Source organism: Perca flavescens, chromosome 11 (assembly GCF_004354835.1).
Source record: "Perca flavescens isolate YP-PL-M2 chromosome 11, PFLA_1.0, whole genome shotgun sequence".
Classification (NCBI taxonomy): domain Eukaryota; kingdom Metazoa; phylum Chordata; class Actinopteri; order Perciformes; family Percidae; genus Perca; species Perca flavescens.
The window spans coordinates 5,282,767-5,304,784 of record NC_041341.1 but is presented as its reverse complement, the minus strand read 5'-3'; the positions used below and the strand labels follow the sequence as shown (position 1 = coordinate 5,304,784).

General features: G+C 38.5%; 1 protein-coding gene across 1 annotated transcript in view; it reads right to left on the bottom strand.

Annotated features, from left to right (window-relative positions):
* Positions 1-1,428: 1,428 nt before the first annotated feature.
* Positions 1,429-22,018, bottom strand: part of LOC114564684 (galactose-specific lectin nattectin-like) — a 225,297-nt gene continuing 204,707 nt past the window's right edge. The window contains exons 3-7 of the mRNA XM_028592177.1: positions 5,346-5,408; positions 3,500-3,589; positions 2,964-3,098; positions 2,310-2,421; positions 1,429-2,213 (exon numbers count right to left, since the gene is read on the bottom strand). Coding sequence (XP_028447978.1) covers positions 2,143-2,213; positions 2,310-2,421; positions 2,964-3,098; positions 3,500-3,589; positions 5,346-5,408 — 471 coding nt within the window. The 3' untranslated portion in view covers positions 1,429-2,142. The remainder of the gene's footprint in view (positions 2,214-2,309; positions 2,422-2,963; positions 3,099-3,499; positions 3,590-5,345; positions 5,409-22,018) is intronic.

Genomic DNA, 22,018 nt, shown 5'->3' with positions numbered 1-22,018 from the left:
GCCCAGAGAAGGGCCAGTCTTGGAACTAAAAAAGCGTGCTAATGCTAGTTATAAATATGCACTTCGGTATGTCAACAAACATGAGCAAGAACTAAGAGAGGACTCTATGGTTGAAAAGCTCCTTGGTAATGATGTTACTGGCTTCTGGAAGGAGTGAGCGCTCTGAACAGGGACAGCTAGTGTATAATCAAAAGTCCTGGAAATAATTTTCACTTCAGATAACCAGTTTGGCTTCAAGGCCAAGCACGGTACTGATCTTTGTATCTATGCACTAAAGGAAACGGTACGAACCTACAGAAGACAAAATTCTTCTGTTTTTATTGGTTTTATTGATGCCTCTAAGGCTTTTGACCGAGTTAACCATCCCAATCTGTTTATGAAATTGAGCCAAAGTGGAGTACCTAACAATATTATTAGAATCCTGGCTTTTTGATATTCCAATCAGAGCATACAGATCAAGTGGGGGATGTATTCTCTACTCCTTTTGGTGTTGGTAATGGAGTCCGTCAGGGGGTATACTATCACCAGCCCTCTTTAATATTTACATGGATGACCTGTCTGACCAGCTAAGGCAGTGTAAAACAGGATGTATGATTGATAACATGCTAGTGAACCATCTTTTCTATGCTGATGATTTAGCTGTTATCTCTCCTATCAGTGCGGGGTTTCAGGAGTTGTTGAATATATGTTCCGATTATGGTGTTAAATGTGATGTGAAATATAATGGCAAAAAGAGTTTGGTTATGATCTGTAGAGTGAAAGGGGATAAGGACTTTATTTTTCCATCTTTTCATCCGTCAGGGCAAGTGCTAACTGCTTGTTGTAAAATTAATTATTTGGGTCACATCTTAACGGATCAAATGTCTGATGATGTATAGACAGCGCCACATGTTATACATACAAGCGAACATGCTTGCAAGGAAGTTTTCATTGTGTTCTGATACTGTCAAGATAAACCTCTTTAGAGCATATTCGACTGCTTTTTACACTGCCCCCTTGTGGGTTAGTTTTACAAAGGCAAGTCTCAATGAGCTGTGAGTTGCTTATAATGATTGTTTGCACATACTCCTCAGAAAACCAAGGTGGTGTACTGCAAGTGATTATTACTGGTATAGCGGTCTTTTTTAATTTGTGTCTGTTCTTTTGTATCTGTCCTTTTTATTTGTGTTGTTTTTCTAGTCTATTAATAAAAAAGGCTATCATAACCTAATTCTAACTCTAATTCTAAACCCAAGTCTTAACCCTTAAACAGCCCTTTAAAGTTGTGGGGTCCAGCATTTTCGCCCCACAAAGCTGTTGGGACCCCACAAGTATACTGTTTTCCGGGTTTTTGGACCCCATGAATATAGTTAAACAAGAAAACACAACAGGACCAGACACTGGTTTTGTGACAATATGTTTATTTTTATTTTTGAATGCTTAGTTGATTATATAGTAAAGGAAATCAGCTGAATAAAGAACACAACACATCAGTTTTAAGAATAAAAAGGAACCAGTTCATTAAACCAGTGGACTATATGAATTATTAATAGTTATTATGAAGTGTTATTACAGTTGCGTTCTGCTCTTGTATCACAGAAAGATCCGACAAAATATAAACTTTTATTTTCTATCTGGACATTTTGGATAAAAAGATCATCACCACTCATGTCTGATAGGTTTACCTTTGGACAGAGTCAGTCTAGCTGTTTACAGTCTTTGTGCTTACCTAACGTCTGCTTGAGGGAACTTCATATTTAGCGTACACACACGAGAGTTGTATCGATCTGAACAATAACTCTCAGAGAGAAATCTAATTATTGTGTTAATATTTTATCAGATGAGGGGGCGCTGGTTATATCAGATAATATTCAGTAAACAAAAATGGAAAAGAGTATTCAAATGTTTTCTGTATTTCATTTTGTGTTATTTACTGTAGATTAAAAGTCCAATTACTGATTTATTTTTGTCCAGCTCAGTGAGCCAGTTTCTGTCTAATTTTAAACCCAAATGTGAACTGTTCCCTAACTCTTCAGATAATAAACAAGTAAAAGTGAGTCATCTGTCAGCAGAGAGCTGTTTCTGTCTGCTGAACAAACTGAAAGTGAATCAATGATAGAGATTATAGATGAGCTGGAGAGGCATCATGATGGTGTGGTAGAGTTACACACACAGGTTCTTGGAGCAGACGAAAGAAAGTGGGGTGCTACAAGTCCTGTCGTTCCAGTTCTTTACTGTAGAGAGTTGCCAACCAATGAATTACATTTAATGTCAAACTTTTATACTTGAGACTGCAACATACAACAAAATGTTTTTAATGTATTATTTACCTTCAAAGTTCATCTCAAGACAGTTCTCCGCTCCACCGGCATTGTCAGGCTGCCCCGCATTGAAGATTTTGTAGTTGAATTTGGATCCATCAGTCCACATCCACGTACCCTCCTGGAGGAGATAAATTGGTTTAAAGTCAAAGTGAAATCAAGAGTTCTTGTTGTTGTAATACTCATTCAGGCCACAAGAGGATCCTCCTTTATTCTCTACTGGTCACATGACAGTTAAGGTTACCGGTCTTTATGGTTAAATTTAGGTGACTGAGAGCCAGGTACAGAGCACCGTGATGTTAAGGTCCTTTCAGAGTTATAGGTGAGTTTATCAGACAAAAAGTGAGCATCATGCAGCGATGACAGTAAAGTTTAGAAAAACCAAAATGACTAGTTAAGATTAGAAAAAAGATGGTGGTTTGGATTAAAACACTTCCAGGACATTAACACCTGTTTTCTGGGTGAAACATCCCCGACCTCCTCCCTATGAGGACCTTCACACTCTCATACAGAAGCAGTCAATGTGCTGCTGACAGTAATAAATACGTGGAATACATACAGATTACAGATATTTACTTTTTCTCAGCTATATGTACGAATGCTTCATGAGAACAGGCTGAGAGACGAGCGACCTCACTTCCTGTGTGATGATAAAAGTCTTACCTGCACTGTGTCACTGCCTCCGATCCAGGCATTTTTATATGTACCAGTCACTTGGTTAATGAAGTCTCTGAGGAATGTATTTTCCTCAGCTGAGTGGATGGAAGCCAGATTCCCACCAATGGTCTGGCAGAAGGTCTAATGGAGACAATATCATCAGTTTAAAACGTTTAGAAAGAAACTAAAACATAATCACATTATTAACAGATCTCAGGGCAGTTTTACAGTCACAGGGCACATTTTTATACTTTTAATCAGTAGTGTGGAAGAAGTATTCAGATCACTTATTTCAGTAAAACTACTAATACAACACTGTAAAAATACTGTATTACACTAAAAGTAAATGTAAGGTACTTAGTTACTGGTATTAATACTTTAACTAGCTACATTTTCTTGATGATACTGACATACTTTCAATGCAGGGCTTTTACTCTATCAGAGTATTTTTACAGTGTCGTATTAGTACTTTTACTGCAGTAAAGTATTAGAGTACATTGGTATTAAGCATACATGTGTTATGATAGAAAGAACTGCTGTACCTCTGCATCGATCCAGGTCTTTGTCTGGATGTAGAAAGCGAAACAGCGAGAGCCAAACTGTGTCCAATTAGGAGGGCAGGGAGGTGCACCCTGTATGAACAAACAAGCCAAAAACAATCACTAGTCTATATCGACAACTGTAGAGCTGTCAATGCAAGACTACAATCAGAGCAACCCAACGAGTCAGCGATACTGTTCTGAATGAACTTTCTCTGTATTGCTAAAGTCCTGAATACAAGCTTACCAGTGCATCAAAAAGCGGCACTTGGTCAGGTGTATTGGCGACGCAAAAAGTCACTTTTAGCGTCTAGCCCTCGGGTGTTTAACTTTTTGGTGCTCTGGGTCGGGACGTTTAACTGACATGCGCACAAGAACGGGACAAATAGATGTAGGAAAAGATTCTGGGTGGAGTTACAAAATGTAAGTATGAATGACATATCTCATGCAGAACTCATCAAGTATCATCATGAAAGATATGCCTGAATCATGCTTCACTTGGCTGACAATGAGGAGAACTAAAGGAAAAATTATTTGATAAATCAGGTTCTTTCAGATCGTCTCATTCTGCTGTTTGCATCCACCTGGTTAATGCACATTTTTTGGAAGCTCACTGTGCCTCATGTGAAAGTCTGCTTTCCTCCCTAAGTACATTGTTAGAAAGGGCACAACATGCCCTTTGCAACATGGGTCCTGCACTCTGAGTCTGAACATTTCATCCATTACATCCTAATGTAAAAATGTCAGAAGGCCATTTTCTCTAACTTTCAAACAAGGCTAAATATTTTAAATAGTATTAATGGGATTTGGAAGTTGAATACCATCCTGAATGTTTAAAATATGTGCAACATTTTAAAGTATTAATGGAGTTTTTGGTGAATGTATGAATGTGTAGAAAGCAATTTAAAATAAATGAATTTGTGTCAAATTTGAATGTTCAAAATTTTTTATCTGTATGCATTTCACATTAGGTAATAGTGTGAGACAATTAACAATGTGCATTTTTTATTTGATGTATAGTAGTTTAAAAGGTTGTATGGCTTGGTCATGTGTTACATATGTGAAATTTTAGTTGGAGGTTATCATTAATGCTAGCTAACACAGTGAGATCCGCTATGATAAATTATTAACCAGCACTTGGATTAGCGAGCGTCAAAAGCATCAGAAATGTTATTACTAGCATAAAAAGACGTCAGGACACTTAAATGTGTAGAAATCTTAATGGGTAAAGTAACTAGTAAATAAAGCTGTCAGATGAATGTAGTGAAGTATAAAGTACAATATTTCTCTCTGAAATGTAGCAGAGTTGAAGTAGAAAGTGGCATGAAAAGAAAAGACTCAAGTAAAGTACAAGTACCTCAATGACTGATGTTCTATTGTTTAGTGTTAATCACCATCTAACTTAGGCAATTAAGAGCTACATTTAGCTTTAGATGTTATACGAATATGGTCCCTGTTGCACAGGTTTGGTTAGCTCAAATTCTTTAATGCACACTTATGAGTGCAACTATTATTAACAAAAATGGAAAGCTGAGGCTTATCAGTAGCAGTTTTAACAATTAACAATTGTGCAGTTGACTTTAATGTGCTGCAAACAGCACAACCACAATGTCAAAACAAACAAACATACAAGCATTTGTATGTATATGTGCAATAACATCTGCTGAACAGGTCCGACATTTACTCAAAAGTGAAGATTGTAAACTGTTTATTAAAATAATATAAAATGTTTTTTTAATGTAGCTAAACACCAAATTTCCATTTTTTAATTATGGGACAAAATCCAGGTAATGAGCTGCCAGCTCTTGTTCCATTATTTTAGTGATTTATTTCTTAAGAGTGTACTTACATATGCAGTCAACAGTCCGCTGGACAAACAGAGCAACAAAGCTAACGGAAAGACTGATGTCATCTGTGGAAAGAAGTTAAACAAAGTCATCATACTGCAGACAAGGAAATAATGTCAGACAATTAATGACTGCAATTGATCACTAATGAGCCATTTATCAAAGTAAAGTATCCTGCTTATCCGGGGTGGGGTAGTAGCAGCTCTAGCAGGGGACCCCAAACTTCCCTTTCCCGAGCTTCATTAGCCAACTCTGACTGGGGGATCCTGAGGTGTTCATAGGCCAGGTTGGAAATATAATATCTCCACCTAGTCCTGGGTCTTCCCCGAGGCCTGGAACTCTTCCCTAGGGAGGCGCCCAGGAGGCATCGATACCAGACGCCCGAACCACCTCAACTGGCTCTTTTCAACACAAAAGAGTAGGTGCTCTACTCCGAGCTCCTCACGGATGACTGAGCTTCTCACCCTATCTCTAAAGGAGACGCCAGCCACCCTCTTTAGGAAACCCATTTCGGTCACTTGTCCCTGCGATCTCGTTCTTTCAGTCATGACTCGGCCTTTATGACCATAGGTGAGGCTAGGAAAGGACACAGACCAGTAGATCTAGAGCTTTGCCTTCTGGCTCAGCTCTCTTTTTGTATCACAACAGTGTGATAAACTGAATGTAATACCACCCCCACTGCGCTGATTCTCTTGCCAATCTCCCGCTATGTTGTCCCCTCACTCGCGAACAAAAACCCAAGGAACTTGAATTTCTGCACTTGGGACTCACTCCCTCCCCCCAAAATGTCCTCACAATAAAGATAGTATTAGTTATATTAAAAGTAAAAATAGATGAAATTTTGATAATAAATTGAAATATAAATACCTTCGCTGAGGTGGTGATTGGCTTACACAGAGAAGAAGAACAAGCTGATGAGAAAATGTCACAGATCTGAATAGCAGAACTCAACACTCAATAATAACAAATTATGTTAAACTTAACCTGATTTACATCATTAATATATCCACAATCTGTACTTAGTTTTATATTTACTCAACAGTAATAAACTCTGCAATTTAGCATAAACAAAATATATCAAATTTTTAGGCAAATCTTTCAATGATAATGATGACAATACAGGTGGAAATGTCCATCATACTCACATCAGTAATCTTTGTTCTGCCTGGTTTGGTTTGGAGGGAAAAGAGAGTCACTTATATACCTTAGAAAGTAGGGAGTGGTCTTAATCATGATTGACAGTTCATGCAATGATGCAGGTAGAGTCTTGATATTTTAACCAATATTTAACAGGATGTGAGAGTCAGGGTCAGTGGTGTATGACAGTATCTGGATGCAATGAACAATATGTGTGTAACCGGTGGACTTCTGCGTTGTGTTTATTTTATTCACCACACCATGACACCAGGATCTCTTTATGATGATATCCGTTTATTCTCTCTGGTGACATCGGTCTGTCACAACCAGATGCACCAGAGGAGAACAGGCGGAGAGCAAGGGGGGGGGTCATCATGATACACTGCATGAGTTTGAGAGCTGTACACATTAAGATCATTAAGTGTATGGCATGTCCACACTGGCACTACTTCACACTGGCCCTGTGAAACAGCTCAGATCTGATTACGGCACTAACTTTCTTGGAGCGTGCAAGGAGCTTGGGATGGACAAAACCGTGCAGACATATCTCAGTGAGCAGGGTTGCCGCTGGGTTTTCAACCCATCAAATGCCTGTGTATGGGAGGCTCTTTGGAGCAAATAATTGGTATTGCAAGTGAATCCCTGGTTCAGTATTTCTTCAGCAAAACACTGCCTTTCTCACAGAGTGCTTTGCACATTAGTGGTAGAGGTCACAGCCAGGGCTCGACGTTAAGGCTTGTCCGGGACAAGTGGAATTTTTGTGGGGCAAGTGGAAGAGAAATTTACTTGCCCCACTGGACAAGTTAAAACTCAAACAAAACAAAATGCCATGTTACTTCACGTTATGTGCCACTCATTTCGTCTATGTTACAGAATTGAAACAAATAAATATTTTACCCCACAATCCCGGGCAGCGGGTCGGCGGGCCGCTAACGTTAGACCCAAGCGAAGCAGCATGAAAGCACGGCAAGCTAGCCGGTGTTAGTTGGCTAACATTAGCTTGCTAAGTCCACCTTAACGTTACCTCCTCGCCACATCGTTCACAGAAAACAAGCTGAAAACAGATCTCACTTGTGGCGATAGCAATGTGCTTTGTGTGGATGAAACATTATATACGTTATTATGTGCCACTCATTCCTTTTATGTTACAGATTTTACTTTACCGATTTGAAACAAATACATTAACTAACGTTAGACCCAGCAGCAGCGGGAGAGCGGACCGCTGACGTTAGACCCAGCCCACTGTTCAGCTCCTTCTCTGTAAGCGATACAGCATGAAAGCACCGCGGAACCAGCAAGCCAGGCAGCCGGTGTTAGTTAGCTAACGTTAGCATGCTAACTACGCTTTAACATTACGCCATCCCCACATCGTTCACAGAAAACGAGCCAAATAAAGCTGTCACTCGTGGCGATAGAAGTGTGCTTTGTGCGGATGAAGCATGAAGTTAATTTGACTCTTGACGGCTGGCTCTCTGCCTCGTAACGTTACTAGCTACTCCGCTACTCGTTATTGTAAAACCTCAGCTCTGCGACTTGCAGGATTAAATATCAGGTAATAATCAACTGTAAAGTAGCTACACCTTTTAAAGGATCCCTTGGTAACTTTCTGCCGGGTAGAAAGTGAAATTGTAAAAAAAAAAAAATTTTAACACCAACATTTAGTGGCAAAATCCATTGTTATGTGTACAAAATTATTTTAGATATAGTATAAGTTCCTACCTCTACCTCTGGTCAAAATATTGAATTAGTATCTCAATATATTGACTCAGTATCTCAGAATATAAATAAAGAATATCAAAGTAATGAGAAACTATAAAATATTGACTTAATCTCAATATATTGGCTTAGTATCGTAATATATTGACTTAGTAACTCAACATATTGGTTCAGTATCTCAATATATTGACTTAGTAACTCAGAATATTGACTAGGAATCTCAAAGCAATGAGAACATTCAAAATATTGACTTACAATCTCAATATATTGACATAGTAATTTAGAATATTGACTAGGAATCTGAAAGTAATGAGAAACTTTATTATAATAATAATATTCACTTAGTATCTTACTATATTAACTTCCGCACACCGGCGTGCAAAGTATAACTTTGTATTATGAGTCTGAAGATCCTTTTTTCTTGTTGAAGGGGAAATCTATTCTTGGGACACATCTGTTTCTACTGTTTAAACTGAATTTTATTAATTTTGATAGATTTTGGATGCTTTCAACGGTTTGTTCAAATTCTGCATTAGCAAAACACAAAAAAATTTATAAAATGATAAATCTTTACCCGGACAAGTGACTTTTGTTCATGGACAAGTGGAATGTTAATGTACTTGTCCTTCGGACAAGTACATTAACATTCCATTCCATTTTTGTGAGGAAGAATGTTTCACTGAAAAGTACAAAAACATTTCTTGCAAGTAACAAGTAACGAAGATGCTTGAGCGAAATGTAGTGGAGTAAAAGTATACATTTTATTAAGGAAATGTAGTGGAGTTGAAGTAAAAGTCTCCAGAAATATAAATAACGAAGTAAAGTTCAGATACGTAAAAATTCTACTAAAGTACAGTAACAAATAGAGGTGTGACGAGATCTCATCACACGCGTCCACAGCGTGAAGTTCCCTGTGGTACTGTCTCGAGCAGACCACTCTCTTTCTCTGTTCAAATGAGTTGTTTTTTATTGATATTTTTAAAACTATAATGCTACATCTATCAACATTTATTTAGATGTCATCATGGTATTCATTTCTTTATTTTAATAATATTATTTCAGTCTTATTACTATGTAAATAAACAGTCATTTAAGCATCGTAAAACACCATTCATTCAAAGTCGAAAGAAAACAAATAAAGCTATGAAAAGCAGTTTTTGGTCTTCTTTACACTATTCCAAACATCACAACTCTATTGTTGGCTGAAATATACACATATGATTTACCGATTTACATGTGAAAATATGTTGTCTCTATACTGGCTAAAAGTACTGTTTTTTGAATGGAGTCTGGTGTGTTTAGTGCTACATATTTCAAAGCTGTTTCTGGTAAACAGAAAGGTCTTAAATAGGTTTTGAATGGCATATCTCTAAAAGGTTAAGACACTTAACACTTCACCATTAAAACAACACTGTATGTATTTAAAGCCCATGTTGCAAGTTTGATTTTCCAACGAATTTGTGGTAATTGCTTGTTGGTAATAAACATTTAAACTGTTATTCATGTATTTGATGTTGTTAGGTATCACAAAACAGAATATAACATGAAAAAGTAGGTACTATTTTACAGCGGTTTGTGTTTCCCCCACAATGCATTGCATGACGTCACGTTGGGCAGACGACAGGCGAAAGCCCCGTTTCGGTTCACTGTCCCGGTCACGGTTTCTGCCGCTGATCTGGCAACATATGGCTTCTGGTCTCGACCGAGTCAATGTGTCTTTATTATGTGTATAAGAATATTGGGGGGGAAGTGAAAGGCAGCTTGGACGGGGATGCTGTTCGGCTTTTCACAAGTTTAAACAGCTAGCTAACGCTATGCCGACGTTTCCTAACGTTAGCGCAACAGCGTTAGACTGCTAGTTAAATACCGGTATTACAACTGTCTTTGGCGCTACGTCCACGTTGTCAACACAAGACATGTGGCGTTAGTGCTCCTTTTGTATCATACTTTTATTGAATGAAATATTAAGCTTCGCTCATACGAAATAGGTGTTTTTTTGTAACATTACACACAAAGCTAACTGGCTATAGTTAGCCTGTACGTATGCTAGCGGGACGCTAACGTTGCGTAGCCAGCCAGCAACTTCGGCAATCGGCAGTAGTTTCGGCGAGCTAGCTGCGACAGTATGTTGCCCACAATCAACCTCTGCTGTTAAAAGCAGTCAATCTGCAGCGATGTTTTGAAATGGAGACACATCGATGTGTTAGCTGTCGAGGTTAGCTCGCCGAAGCTGCTTGCTGGCTATGCAACGTTAGCTAATATCCGCTAGCATATGTACAGGCTAACTATAGCCAGTTAGCTTTGTGTGTAGCTAACTAACTAACAAAAACCATCTCGTATGAGCAAAGTTTCACCTTTCATTCAATAAAGTTATGGTACAAAAGGAGCACTAACGCCACAAGTCTTATGTTGACAACGTGGACGCAGATATAGGAAACTCCGAAGGCAGTTGTAGTATTTACCTAGCCGGCTAGGCTAACGCTGTTGCGCTAACGTTAGCGAAACGTCGGCGTAGCGTTAGCTAGCTGTCTAAACTTGTGAAAAGCTGAACAGCATCCCCATCCAGGTAATAAATAAACACCAGGCAAATATGTTGTTACTGGAGCTAGTAGGCTACCATCAAAACGTGAGATATCTAATCATGATATCAATCATATCTATGTGTTTACAACCATCGGGGGATTTCACAGGTGGGACTGGCAAGTTAGCACATAGCTAGCATGATGCCTTGTATTTTCTAGATCTAGATAAGTTTAGCGTTACTTATCTGAACTAACGACATGATCACTGTCACAAGATATAAAAAATAAAAAAAAATAAAAATACTTTCACTTGGTGCTATTCACGGACAGTAAAAACACATCTTCCTCATCCCAGTCAGTCACCATAGTTACAGTACCAGGCTGATACACAGTCACCATAGTTACAGTACCAGGCTGATACACAGTCACCATAGTTACAGTACCAGGCTGATACACGTCTCCCCAATGTGACGTCATCACCGAATTGCGGAAAAAAACCCACTAATACCAAAAACGACAAAAACCTGACAAAAACTGGCCTTTAACACTATTTGGAGACATTTTTAACAATGATATACATATATTAAGTGCTATATGTACCTATTAATCAACAGTGGTGGTTAAACTGCAACATGGGCTTTAAAATTGAAGCAAAACTGGGGTATTATAATTTATATATATTGTATTGGTAAGGCTCGCATTGCTATAACCCACCAGACTCAATGTAAATAATCAGTACTTTAAGCGTCCTGAACCCACCAGACTCCATGTAAATAATCAGTAATTTAAGCATCCTAAACCCACCAGACATGTAAATAATCAGTACACATCCTAAATTCATCAGACTCGTATTCGTATTCTCTCTCTCTCTGTCTATCTCGCTCTGTGACAGTGTGACATATGTATCTACTTAGCTAGTGTTATTCGGATGTTCACCAAGTAGTAGGCACACTGTAAAAAATTCTTCTGGTCTTATTACTGGTGAAATATTACAGTATGATGTAAAATAGAAGACTACGATATTATGAGCTGAGCTGGGTGCTTTCAAAGCCGATATCCCACAATGCAACGCTGGCATTCAGATCAGAGATTTGGACAGGGATCAGGGGTTTTTTAACAACAATATCGCTTCAATGTACATATATTTAATCGGTGGTTTAGTCACCAGCAACATGTCCAGTAAGTTATGCACCACAACAACACGGCGTCTGTGAAAGATTGCTGCACATTGATAATGGCAGCCTCCGCCTATTTACTCCTCCTATTTACTTTAAAACTTGAAAAACACTTTGATGGGCTTGTAAATAAGCCAATGGGTGAACTTGGGTCCGTGAGCTGACCAATCAGATTTACGTCTCCTCACATCCCTTTTGGCGCCTGCATCAGAACGTAGGAGGCTGCCATTATTTACTTAGTAAGATAAAAAAAGAACGACAGTTAGTGAAATAAATCAATTCTACATATTAAATACTATCTAATACTGGCTATATCTTGTTGTAAATAGAGCGAAAGAGAACTGTGCCTGAATCAACTATCGTCACAGAGTTATAGGCAGCAAAATGGTTAGTCACTCCTTAACACTAGAGTTTTCTAGTTTTGCTAGTAGCTAACTCAGGCCACGTCCACACGTACCAAAACAATCTTTTTTTTTTACCAGTCTTCCATGGATTCGTTTCAAGAATGTTTGCGAACAAATCCATTTGTAAATGACTCAACACGCTACTTCATATGCCAGGCCTATAGGTGGCGCTGTTTCTGCTACAGGAATTCACCAAAAAACAGAGAAGAAGAGCATAGTTAACTTCCACTTCCCATCATAACATGACCAGATTATAACGTTCTCTTAATACATCCGTGGACTTTCACCAATGCTCATTTTATAAAGGCCGCCACAAGAAAACGTTTCTTTGTTTACATTGTATATTGTGCTGTTGGATTGCTTTTTATTTTGCATGATTGCAACGCGCTAGCAGCAAGCTAACGTTCAAGGAGTTGATAAGCAGACAGATTAGCTAGTTGTTAAATTGTCTACTTTTTTAAACAGATAGCCATAGCAGCTAACGTTAACGTTACGTCGCTGCTGGAGCATCAGCTACTTTAGTGATGTTTAACGTTGGCTAGGTACATAACGTTAGCAATATATCTTGTGTAGAATCCAGAGGGAAGTGTCAGGGAGAAGAGACAAAGTATTTAGATGAAGTGAGCTGGTTTAACCATGGAGATAGGATATGCTCGCTTAGCTTCACCGCAGTTGTGTGTGTCAGTGGCCGTGGGTAAGAGAGGGTGTAAAAGAGGGGTGTGGCGATGACATCATTTATACGGACACGTATTTGTATTCGCCATCCAAACGAAGCCAAACAAGAGCCGTTTTCGGATTTTTTCACCCTGAAACCAGGTTTCAAAAAAGTGCGTTTTCAGGCAGTGCGTTTACAGGATTCGTTTGGACGGTCAGCCCAAACGATGCAAAACATGTGCGATTGCATAAAAAAAAAAATTTCCGTGTGGATGGCCCCTTAAAGAGGCTAATTTTAGTGCATTCTTTCTACTGTAACAGTAGAAAGAATGCACTAAAATGCCTCTAGATTACAACACTGTAGCTTAAGTTATGGGAAAATAATACAATTTGAGAGATATTTACATTACACAATTTATGCAATTATATTTAGAATAGTGTTAATGTTACTAGGGTTCCATACAACTTGAATTACAAATGTATTGTTTGTATAAAGGCTGCCTATTAATATAAATGTGCTTTTGGTACCTGAAAGGGATTTATATACTTTTGATACCTAAGAGAAGAAATGTAAGAACGGTTGTACAAACTGAATAGAGGTTTCAGATATTTCAATAGGGGTTAACTGAAATATGACCTCATTTTATTTTCATTGTAGCCTAAGCAATTGATTTTATTACTGAATAGTAATTGAGAGAAATTATTTATCTACAGGTGGGGGAGGTGGAGATTTGAGAAAAGGCTACGCAGAGAAGGTCCAGTCCACAGAGGTATATTGAATCACATTGACTCTTCAGATCCCAGAGATTCCCAGTTCAATGGGCTGGGTGGCGAGATACAGGATCGAGAACAACAATCTAGTTTTCCTCTGGTTCTGGTCCAAATTCACACTAGTATCAACTACATAACACTACTGTCAACAAAGATTTTTTACATCACATGATAATGTGTTAGAAAGGTAATTTGGTGTGCAATGGCAATTCTTAAGACATGTCTTATCCTTAATGATATCTTAATGACAAATCAGAATGGTACCACTTTACTTGAGGTCAAAGAATGTATTTGTTACACTGTCATAATGTTGTTATGACAGCTAGTCTTATCCTTCATAATATCTTAATGACAAATCAAAATGGTACCACTTTACTTGAGGTCAATAATGTATTTGTTACACTGTCATAATGTTGTCATGACAGCCAGTTTTGTGAAATATCCTGTCACACATCTATCTGACCCAGTGCTAGAATTGGTCTCTAACCTTGCACATCTAATTATAATAATCATTAGGTCAACATGTCATGAATACAAAAAGAGGTTTTTCTGTTTATGTCAAGTTGTCATGACAAAGACATCCTCTGGTAGTGTCATCCTGGTTAATGTAAAATTGTCATTACAAAGACATCCCTAACAAATGTAATGTCAACTTGTCATGACCAAGACAATTTCTGGTAATGTCACTTTGATTAATGTCAAGTTGTCATAATCAAGACAACCCAAACAATGTCAACTTGTCATGACAAAAACCGAATTACTTAATGACAGAAGTCATAAACGTTTAAGACTTGTTTATAAGGTTTATGACACATTCATGTGTCATATCATAGTTATGACAGTGTCATGTCACGATTATGTCGGTACTGTCAAGTAAAGTGTTACCAAAAGATCTATATAGATGAACACAATACTTAAACAGTTTTGAGTATAAGAAATGAAGCACGCCTGACTTTTTGGTTTGTTATATTGACAGTGCTGCTGAGGTGAAGATACTGTCCTTAAAGTGGTGATAGAATGCAAAACCGATTTTACCCTGTCATAGTTGAATAACGACAGTTCGGTGGGTAAATAGGACATACATAGAAGCTCAAAGTCCCAGTGACACCCCTTTACTATGAAAATCTCATATTTTGAAACTGCCGCTGAAAACAGGCGAATCCCAACAAAGCTGGAAGTTGACGTCAACCTCCCAAAAACCGGAACCTTTGTCAGCCCATGGGTGTATTAAGAGATTGGTCACGCCCCAACATTTACATAGGCTACACAACTGACCTGAGATCAGGTAGTACATTTACATAGGCTACACAACTGACCTGAGATCAGGTAGTCTTCTGAATCTAGGTCGCGCAGATCTCTGCTATTCCATTACAAAAATTTACTTCTGAAACGTTTTTATGCGGGAAATCAACTATGTAAGGCTCAAATATGGGCCGTTTGACAAAAATGGATGGCTAATTGCAAATTTTGTCTAACTGTGTGTCAGAGTTCAGCTGCCGGTGCTGCCTGTGTTGCTGCCTCGCCGCCCGACCTGCCTTCCTTCACACACCCCGGCCTGCTGTGAGGTACTTGGAGCTGGCAGCCCACAGCACTCCATACCCGCGCAAAGTCACCGTTTTTTGGATAATAGACTACTGAACGCTGGTGCTCTGACAGAGCTCCAGGGCCTGCAGCTCCCCTCTTCCTGCTAGCTAAATGCCCGGTGTGTGTGAGTGAAAGCGCGGTCAGCGAGCTTGTTACGCCAGCAATCTGTTACCACAGATTCCAGTTAATCTTTTAATGTGTGTAATTATAATGTGTTGAGTTATTTAAAGAAACGATTGGGGAAATAAACACCGCTTGTCCGCAAGTCTCATTGATAGAGCCTGCGGCTGGATGTAGCTCTATCAATGAGAGCCAGCTCCTCTTAGAATTCCTCTGAAATTAACAAAAATTCATTAACTTGAAATCGGACACTGTTGTTAGCTTTATAAGACATTTAGGGAGATGTTGTATAAGTGGTGTGACGAAATTCAAACTAAATATACAGAAATTACGCCAAAAAGGTAGCTAACTATCCGTGATTTGTAGCTAGCTACACATAGCTAGGATTGAAGGGACAGCCATAGCTAACGAAACCCCCACTGTTCACAAAAATTCATTAACTTGAAATCGGACACCGTTGTTAGCTTTATAAGACCTTTAGGGAGATGTTGTATAAGTGGCGTGATGGATATCAAACTGTAAATATACAGAAATTACGCCAAAAATGAAGCTAACTATCCGTGATTTGTAGCTAGCTACACATAGCTAGGATTGAAGGGACAGTCATAGCTAACGAAACCCCTAATCTTCACAAAAATTCATATAATTCATACAATTCATATTTGAGCTTTATATAGTTGATTTCTCGCTTAAAAAAGTCTCAGAAGTGAATTTAATAACGTAATAGCCCGACAAACAATGTATAACTTTGCAATGAGACCTGCTGTCGAGTCTCCCATGTGTTTCTATGTAGTTTGCTCAAACCAATCAGCGTGTAGCTCATTCTGAATATTCATGAGCATACCATATTTGGAAGAAAAGCTCTTGTTCCAAATAGAGCCATATTCACAGGGTAGTTAAGGGCCTAATAAAATAGCATTGGGGCAATTTTCAGCCCAACCAATGTTACATACCGCATTAGGAGACCTTAAGGAACAGTGTAAAATACCCTTTATAATCATTCTATCACCCCTTTAAAGCCCAACCATAAGAGCAAACTGCTGCCTGGAATCACATGCTACTTGGAACTATAGACATGAAAAAGAACATCAGGAGGAAATTAAATTAATAAAGTGTTACATGTTAGCATGGCAAGATGCAGCATTTGATGACACAGCTAGGAAGGGACTCAATGTGACTAACCTGATGTAGTGCAGGGCTGACTGGCAGGAGAGCAGTCACAATTCAATATATCCCAATATATTAAAAACTGAAATGTATTGACTTTTTAATGATAATATGTTTTAACATAAAACATTCTACCTCACTATAAACATAACTGACTACAGGTACATTTGAACCTTGACACAACCGCGAGGACCGAGGTTACAGGGCTGGTGGCTACCTGCTAGCTAGCTGCAGCAGCAGCTAATATTAGAATAGACCCAGCACCGGAGGTCTGATTCCCCTGATCTGATCCCGAACCGCCGGTGACTCTGCCAGATCAGCAACAGAAAGTTTGCTGGTATTGTTAACGGTGGCGTAACGGTAACGTTACAGCCGTGAACTGAAAGTCTGTTTCCTCAGCTGGTTCGATTGGGGCGAAGTTGTCTGCGGCAGGTAGAGACAGAGAGTCAGAGGGAAGCAGGGAGAGAGGGGAATAAATACATGTGACATTATGAAATAAAATCCCCCCCAAGCATTATCAAGAGTACAGGTTTCCAAAGTAATTTTGGCCCGGGCTGAAAGCAACACTGGTAGGCTAGGCTGGCGCTGTTGCCTTGGAAATGACAACATCCGGTCTCTGAATACGAAACAAGACTTTTTTCGTTTCTGTTTTCGAGTGATTTTATTTTTGTTATATAAAATAGAAAATGAAAATCAAAGCATATTTAAACTTTCTCCTATCTTATTTTGACCATGAAAAAGAAAAAACGCCTTGTATTTCAATTTCAAATGTTGTATTTTAAAACGAAAATCAAATAACCATTTGTTTTTTGTTTTTTAATACCTGTTTATGAAATGAAAATCGTATGAACGAAAAAGTACACGGACCCAAAAACCTTTCAGTGCTCGGTTTTCATTTTTTGACTTTTGATTAAATAAAGGACTATTTTTTCCAGTTTTATTTAATCATCAAATTCATCCAAAACCTTCACGTACGTGAAATGAGTTGTGCTGCTCCTGAGTTTTTCCTTAACACTATAATAGCCAGAATACCATAACCAGAATCAGCATGTAAACACACAGGGAATTTAATCTCTTATTTTTTGTTGTGTACTTACGGAATTAGACATAGAGCTAAAAACAAGGAAACAAAGACAAAAAACGTTGCTAGGACACAGTCACAGTCAGTGCTTGTACAAAACCAACTTGTCCTTAATGTGAGTTTTGGTTGGCATGTTCAAACAAGCAAACACGGATGTGATATCCTTGTTGGCGTGTTCAAACAGATAAAACTCACGTGCATCCCTGCTGAACACATAACTGGTTTGAATGGTTTGCCAAGTGAGGTAATGGAAGATGGATTCTACACACACATAGACACTAATTAAATAACTTTGAGGGTTTTTGGGGGGACAGGTCAAACAACACAGGACTTTCCCCCAGGAAACCGCGGTTTGTGTCCTGTCGTCCTGCGTGTCACAGAAACATACATTTAGTATGCCCACCCACAATCTTTTTCTAATATATACAACCCTAAGTAGGTGGTTTTAACAACAGAGTGAAAACATTCTAATTTCCCATTGCGGGATTAATAAAGTATACATTATTACATTATTATTATTACCCTGCACGTTTAAAAGTGACGCCAAATGGGTACGCAGAGCATCAAATACTTGCGAAGATGGGATATCCTTTATACCCAAATACATTGGAACTAGTTGAAAGCCTTTTGTGTCTGACTGAGACCAGAGAGAGACACACAAAACTACCACTAAACAAGTAAAATAGCCTTAAAAAATGCAAAACAGCCACTAAGACACAAAATGACCATAAAGACACAAAATGACCTTAACGAGATAAAAACAATGGAAATGCACATAAAGACACAAAACAACAGCAAATAGACATAAAATGACTACCAAATAGGGCTGAACAATATGAAGAAAATATCTCAAGTCTTTGAGGGGAAAGTTCAAGTCAAGACTCCAGTCTCTGGCCATCTGATCTGTCTCTAACACTGTATTGTTAAATCTTATGAATTCAAAGCATGTCCTGTAGCTACCATCCATGCAGTAGGCCTACAGTATCAAAATCAGTTGTAGGATAACTTTATGGGGTCTACTGCAATGCAATCTGAAGAAACAAAAATTAACTGTTTCAATTTCATAACTGTATTTTTCAACATTTTGGTATCTGCACCAAAGAATACATGTTTGTCTGTGTTACTAACTGGCTGTAAAGCCCAACCTCATCATGCATTACATTTTTCAGTGTTCAAAGTGTGAGGGAAACTGTGGGTCTGTCAATCAACTCAACGTTAAACGTTTTGAGATGCCTGATGAACGTTGTTGATCCAGCATCACACCTTGCATGTAGCTGTTCTCTTACTGCCGCTGTTTACCAAGTTATTGAAAGCAAAACTAATGACAAAAGGCACAACTCCGGGAGGACTTGGTGTCGCCATCGTCAATGCTTTGTAAATGCGCCCACATAGGCATAGTGCATGCACTACATTGCACATTATGGCAAAAGGCAGGGGACATGCAGCTCGTCATACGTTTCCCCAATGTATATGTGGCAATAAAAGAAAATAAAAATACATGAATTAATTTAGATTTAAAAAGCAATAATTGCATGAAAACAGGTTGTTGAAGCTCGAGTCGAGTCTTGAAGCTCGACATAAGTCAAATTGAGTCAAGTCTGCCTCAAGTCCCCATCTGTTTGTAGCAGTAATAAAAAACACTATGGAAATGTTTTAAAAAATGTCTGTGTTTCCATCTGTCATAAAAATGATATAAAAGGATTGTGGCATTAGAATGTGCCTGAGGCCACCAAATTTGGGCTATTACGGCCAAACTTTTTCCAGGGAGGGCCCCAGACCCCCCCCTACACTAGTTAAATATTAGCAGGTCTCCCATTGGGAGCAGTAAAACACTATGGAACCGTTTTATGGAAATGTCTGTGTTTCCATCTGTCATAAATGAAATTATTAGTACACCAAATGAATTGCCTTTTTGAGGGCCTTAACGTATTCAAAAACTCACCAAAATTGGCGGTCGCATCAAGTCTGGTGAAAATTTACGTATTTTAAGGGTTTCGGGAATAGTCGCACAAAAATGGCTCGCTAGTGCCCCCTAGAAAGTAAAATAAATTGAGTCCCTGCATTGTGTTTAACGTAGACTCACGAAACTTGGTACACATATGTAACATGTCAAGATGTACAAAAAACTTCATTAGAGCCATACCCTAAACCCAACAGGAAGTCCGCCATTGTGATTTCAAAGTTTGAAATTAGTGCGATTTTGGCCATTTCCACATGTCGTACTTTAACGAACTCCTCCTTGAGATTTCATCCAATCAACTTCAAACTCGGTCTGAGCCATCTTAAGACGTTAAAGATGAAAAGTTGTTAAAAGAAAAAAAGAAAAAGTTGTTTCGCCGCCGAAACAGGAAGTGGGTGTAACTCGAGTGTACGTTGTCCGGTTACCTCGAAACTTTTCAGGATTCATAAGAGTCCGACCCTGAGGAAAAATAAAGGCCGATATTTACTTAAAGTCATAGCGCCCCCTAGTGGCAACAGGAAGTAGGCCTAAAAGTCAAGGTGCTATACTTTAATTCCTGCTCCTAGAGATGTTATCCGATGGAGTTCAAACTTGGTCTGTACCATCCCAACACCTTAACGATAAAAATGTATTAAAAGAAAAACTTTTCGTCAGATGGTGTGGGCGTGGCGTGGCGGCCATTTTGAGTGTTTAGCGATGAACAAAGAAATTGTTGTAACTTGAGTGTACGTTGTCGTGTGTGCTCGAAATTTCTCACGATTGACAAGGGTCCAGGCCTGAGGACACCTACGGGCCAAATTTGACTTTTGGTCATAGCGCCCCCCGCTGGCAACAGGAAATCTGCCTTATATGACAAACATCATCCGATTTACATGAAACTTAGAATGTGTGGTCTACATGTGATACTGAGCAGCCTCTATAATATGACCACGCCCACTTACTCAGGCCACGCCCCCTTTCATAGCATTTGAACCGTTTAAAGGAACACGCCGACTTATTGTGAATTTAGCTTATTCACCGTAACCCCCAGAGTTAGACAAGTCGATACATACCCTTCTCATCTCTGTGTGTGCTGTAATGCTGTCTGACGGCTCCAGCGGCATCAGGCCAGCACAGATCCTGCAGGTGAATGGTTCCAGTAATCCTACTGCTCCGAATAAGTGACAAAATAACGACAACATGTTCCTATTTACATGTTGTGATTTATAGAGTCACAGCGTGTACAAAAATGAGACACAGCCGTCTTCTAACCGTAAACAAACCAGGAACTATATTCTTAGGTGGAAGAATATAGTACTTGGGCGGAGTGATATGCTCGCTGCAAGCCTGTCTGAGATCTATAATTTTTTTTTTTACATTCATGTATTGTGAAATTGTGTCTCCTTATTAGGGTCTATTAGTCTACTAATCCAGAATTATTTATTTATTTATTTATTTGTCTGTTAGTTGTGTATTGTGTTTGATTGCTGTATGGTTGGTGGCAAACCAGTTTCCCTATCGGGATTAATAAAGTTTTTTCAATTCAATTCAATTCAATATAGTTCCCAGTTTGTTTACTGTTAGAACAGTAAGTGTTAGTGTTTATTCAACAAGTAAACCCACTTGAAAATGATGGGAACCATGGAATAGATGTTTTTTCTTCACTTCTGCACTTTTTTAAGTGAATAACATAGGAGTTATGTTAAGGTTTGTTAAAATGTTTTCTTCACTTGTGCAGTGTATTCTGTGAATTAAAGTTTTGTTAAAACGTAAAACATTTTATGAAAAATAAATTAACATTTGGTAAAAAGTTTGGTAAAAATATGAAACATGCCTTTAAAATGTAAATGTTTTAAAACATAGGCTGACTGAGTCAACTGAATTGTGGTAAAACTATATAAAATACATAAGTTGCATACGGCATTCAGAAATGAAAAAAATAACTCTTGCTTGAAACTTTTTTCAGAAAACAGACTGAGACAAGCAGAAAGGTAGTGACAAACAGAGAACGTGAGACACAGACAGAAAAAGTTTTCAGAGCATGACATGTTCATGCCCTGCCAAACCCATATGTGTTTCCTAATGCAAAGTCAAACTTCTCCTTGAACAGTTGGTAAGACACATGTAGTGGCAAGTTGATGCAGTTAACACGTGTTGGCAAGAGGGAACATTGATGTAGAGAAGCCATCATCTCCTTTGTGAATGAACTGGTCAGATGCTCAAGTTGTGAAGGCCAATATCTTCTCTAGTTTGGATGGCCCTTCTTCTATAAAAAGAAAAACATTATCAGTGGTAGTTGGTCCAATTAATATGTATGTGAATTATCTCTAAAGCAATTAACATCAGCTGATACTTAATAAATTGTCCAGTAAGAGTATTTCACTTCTCAAAACCAAAGCGTCTAA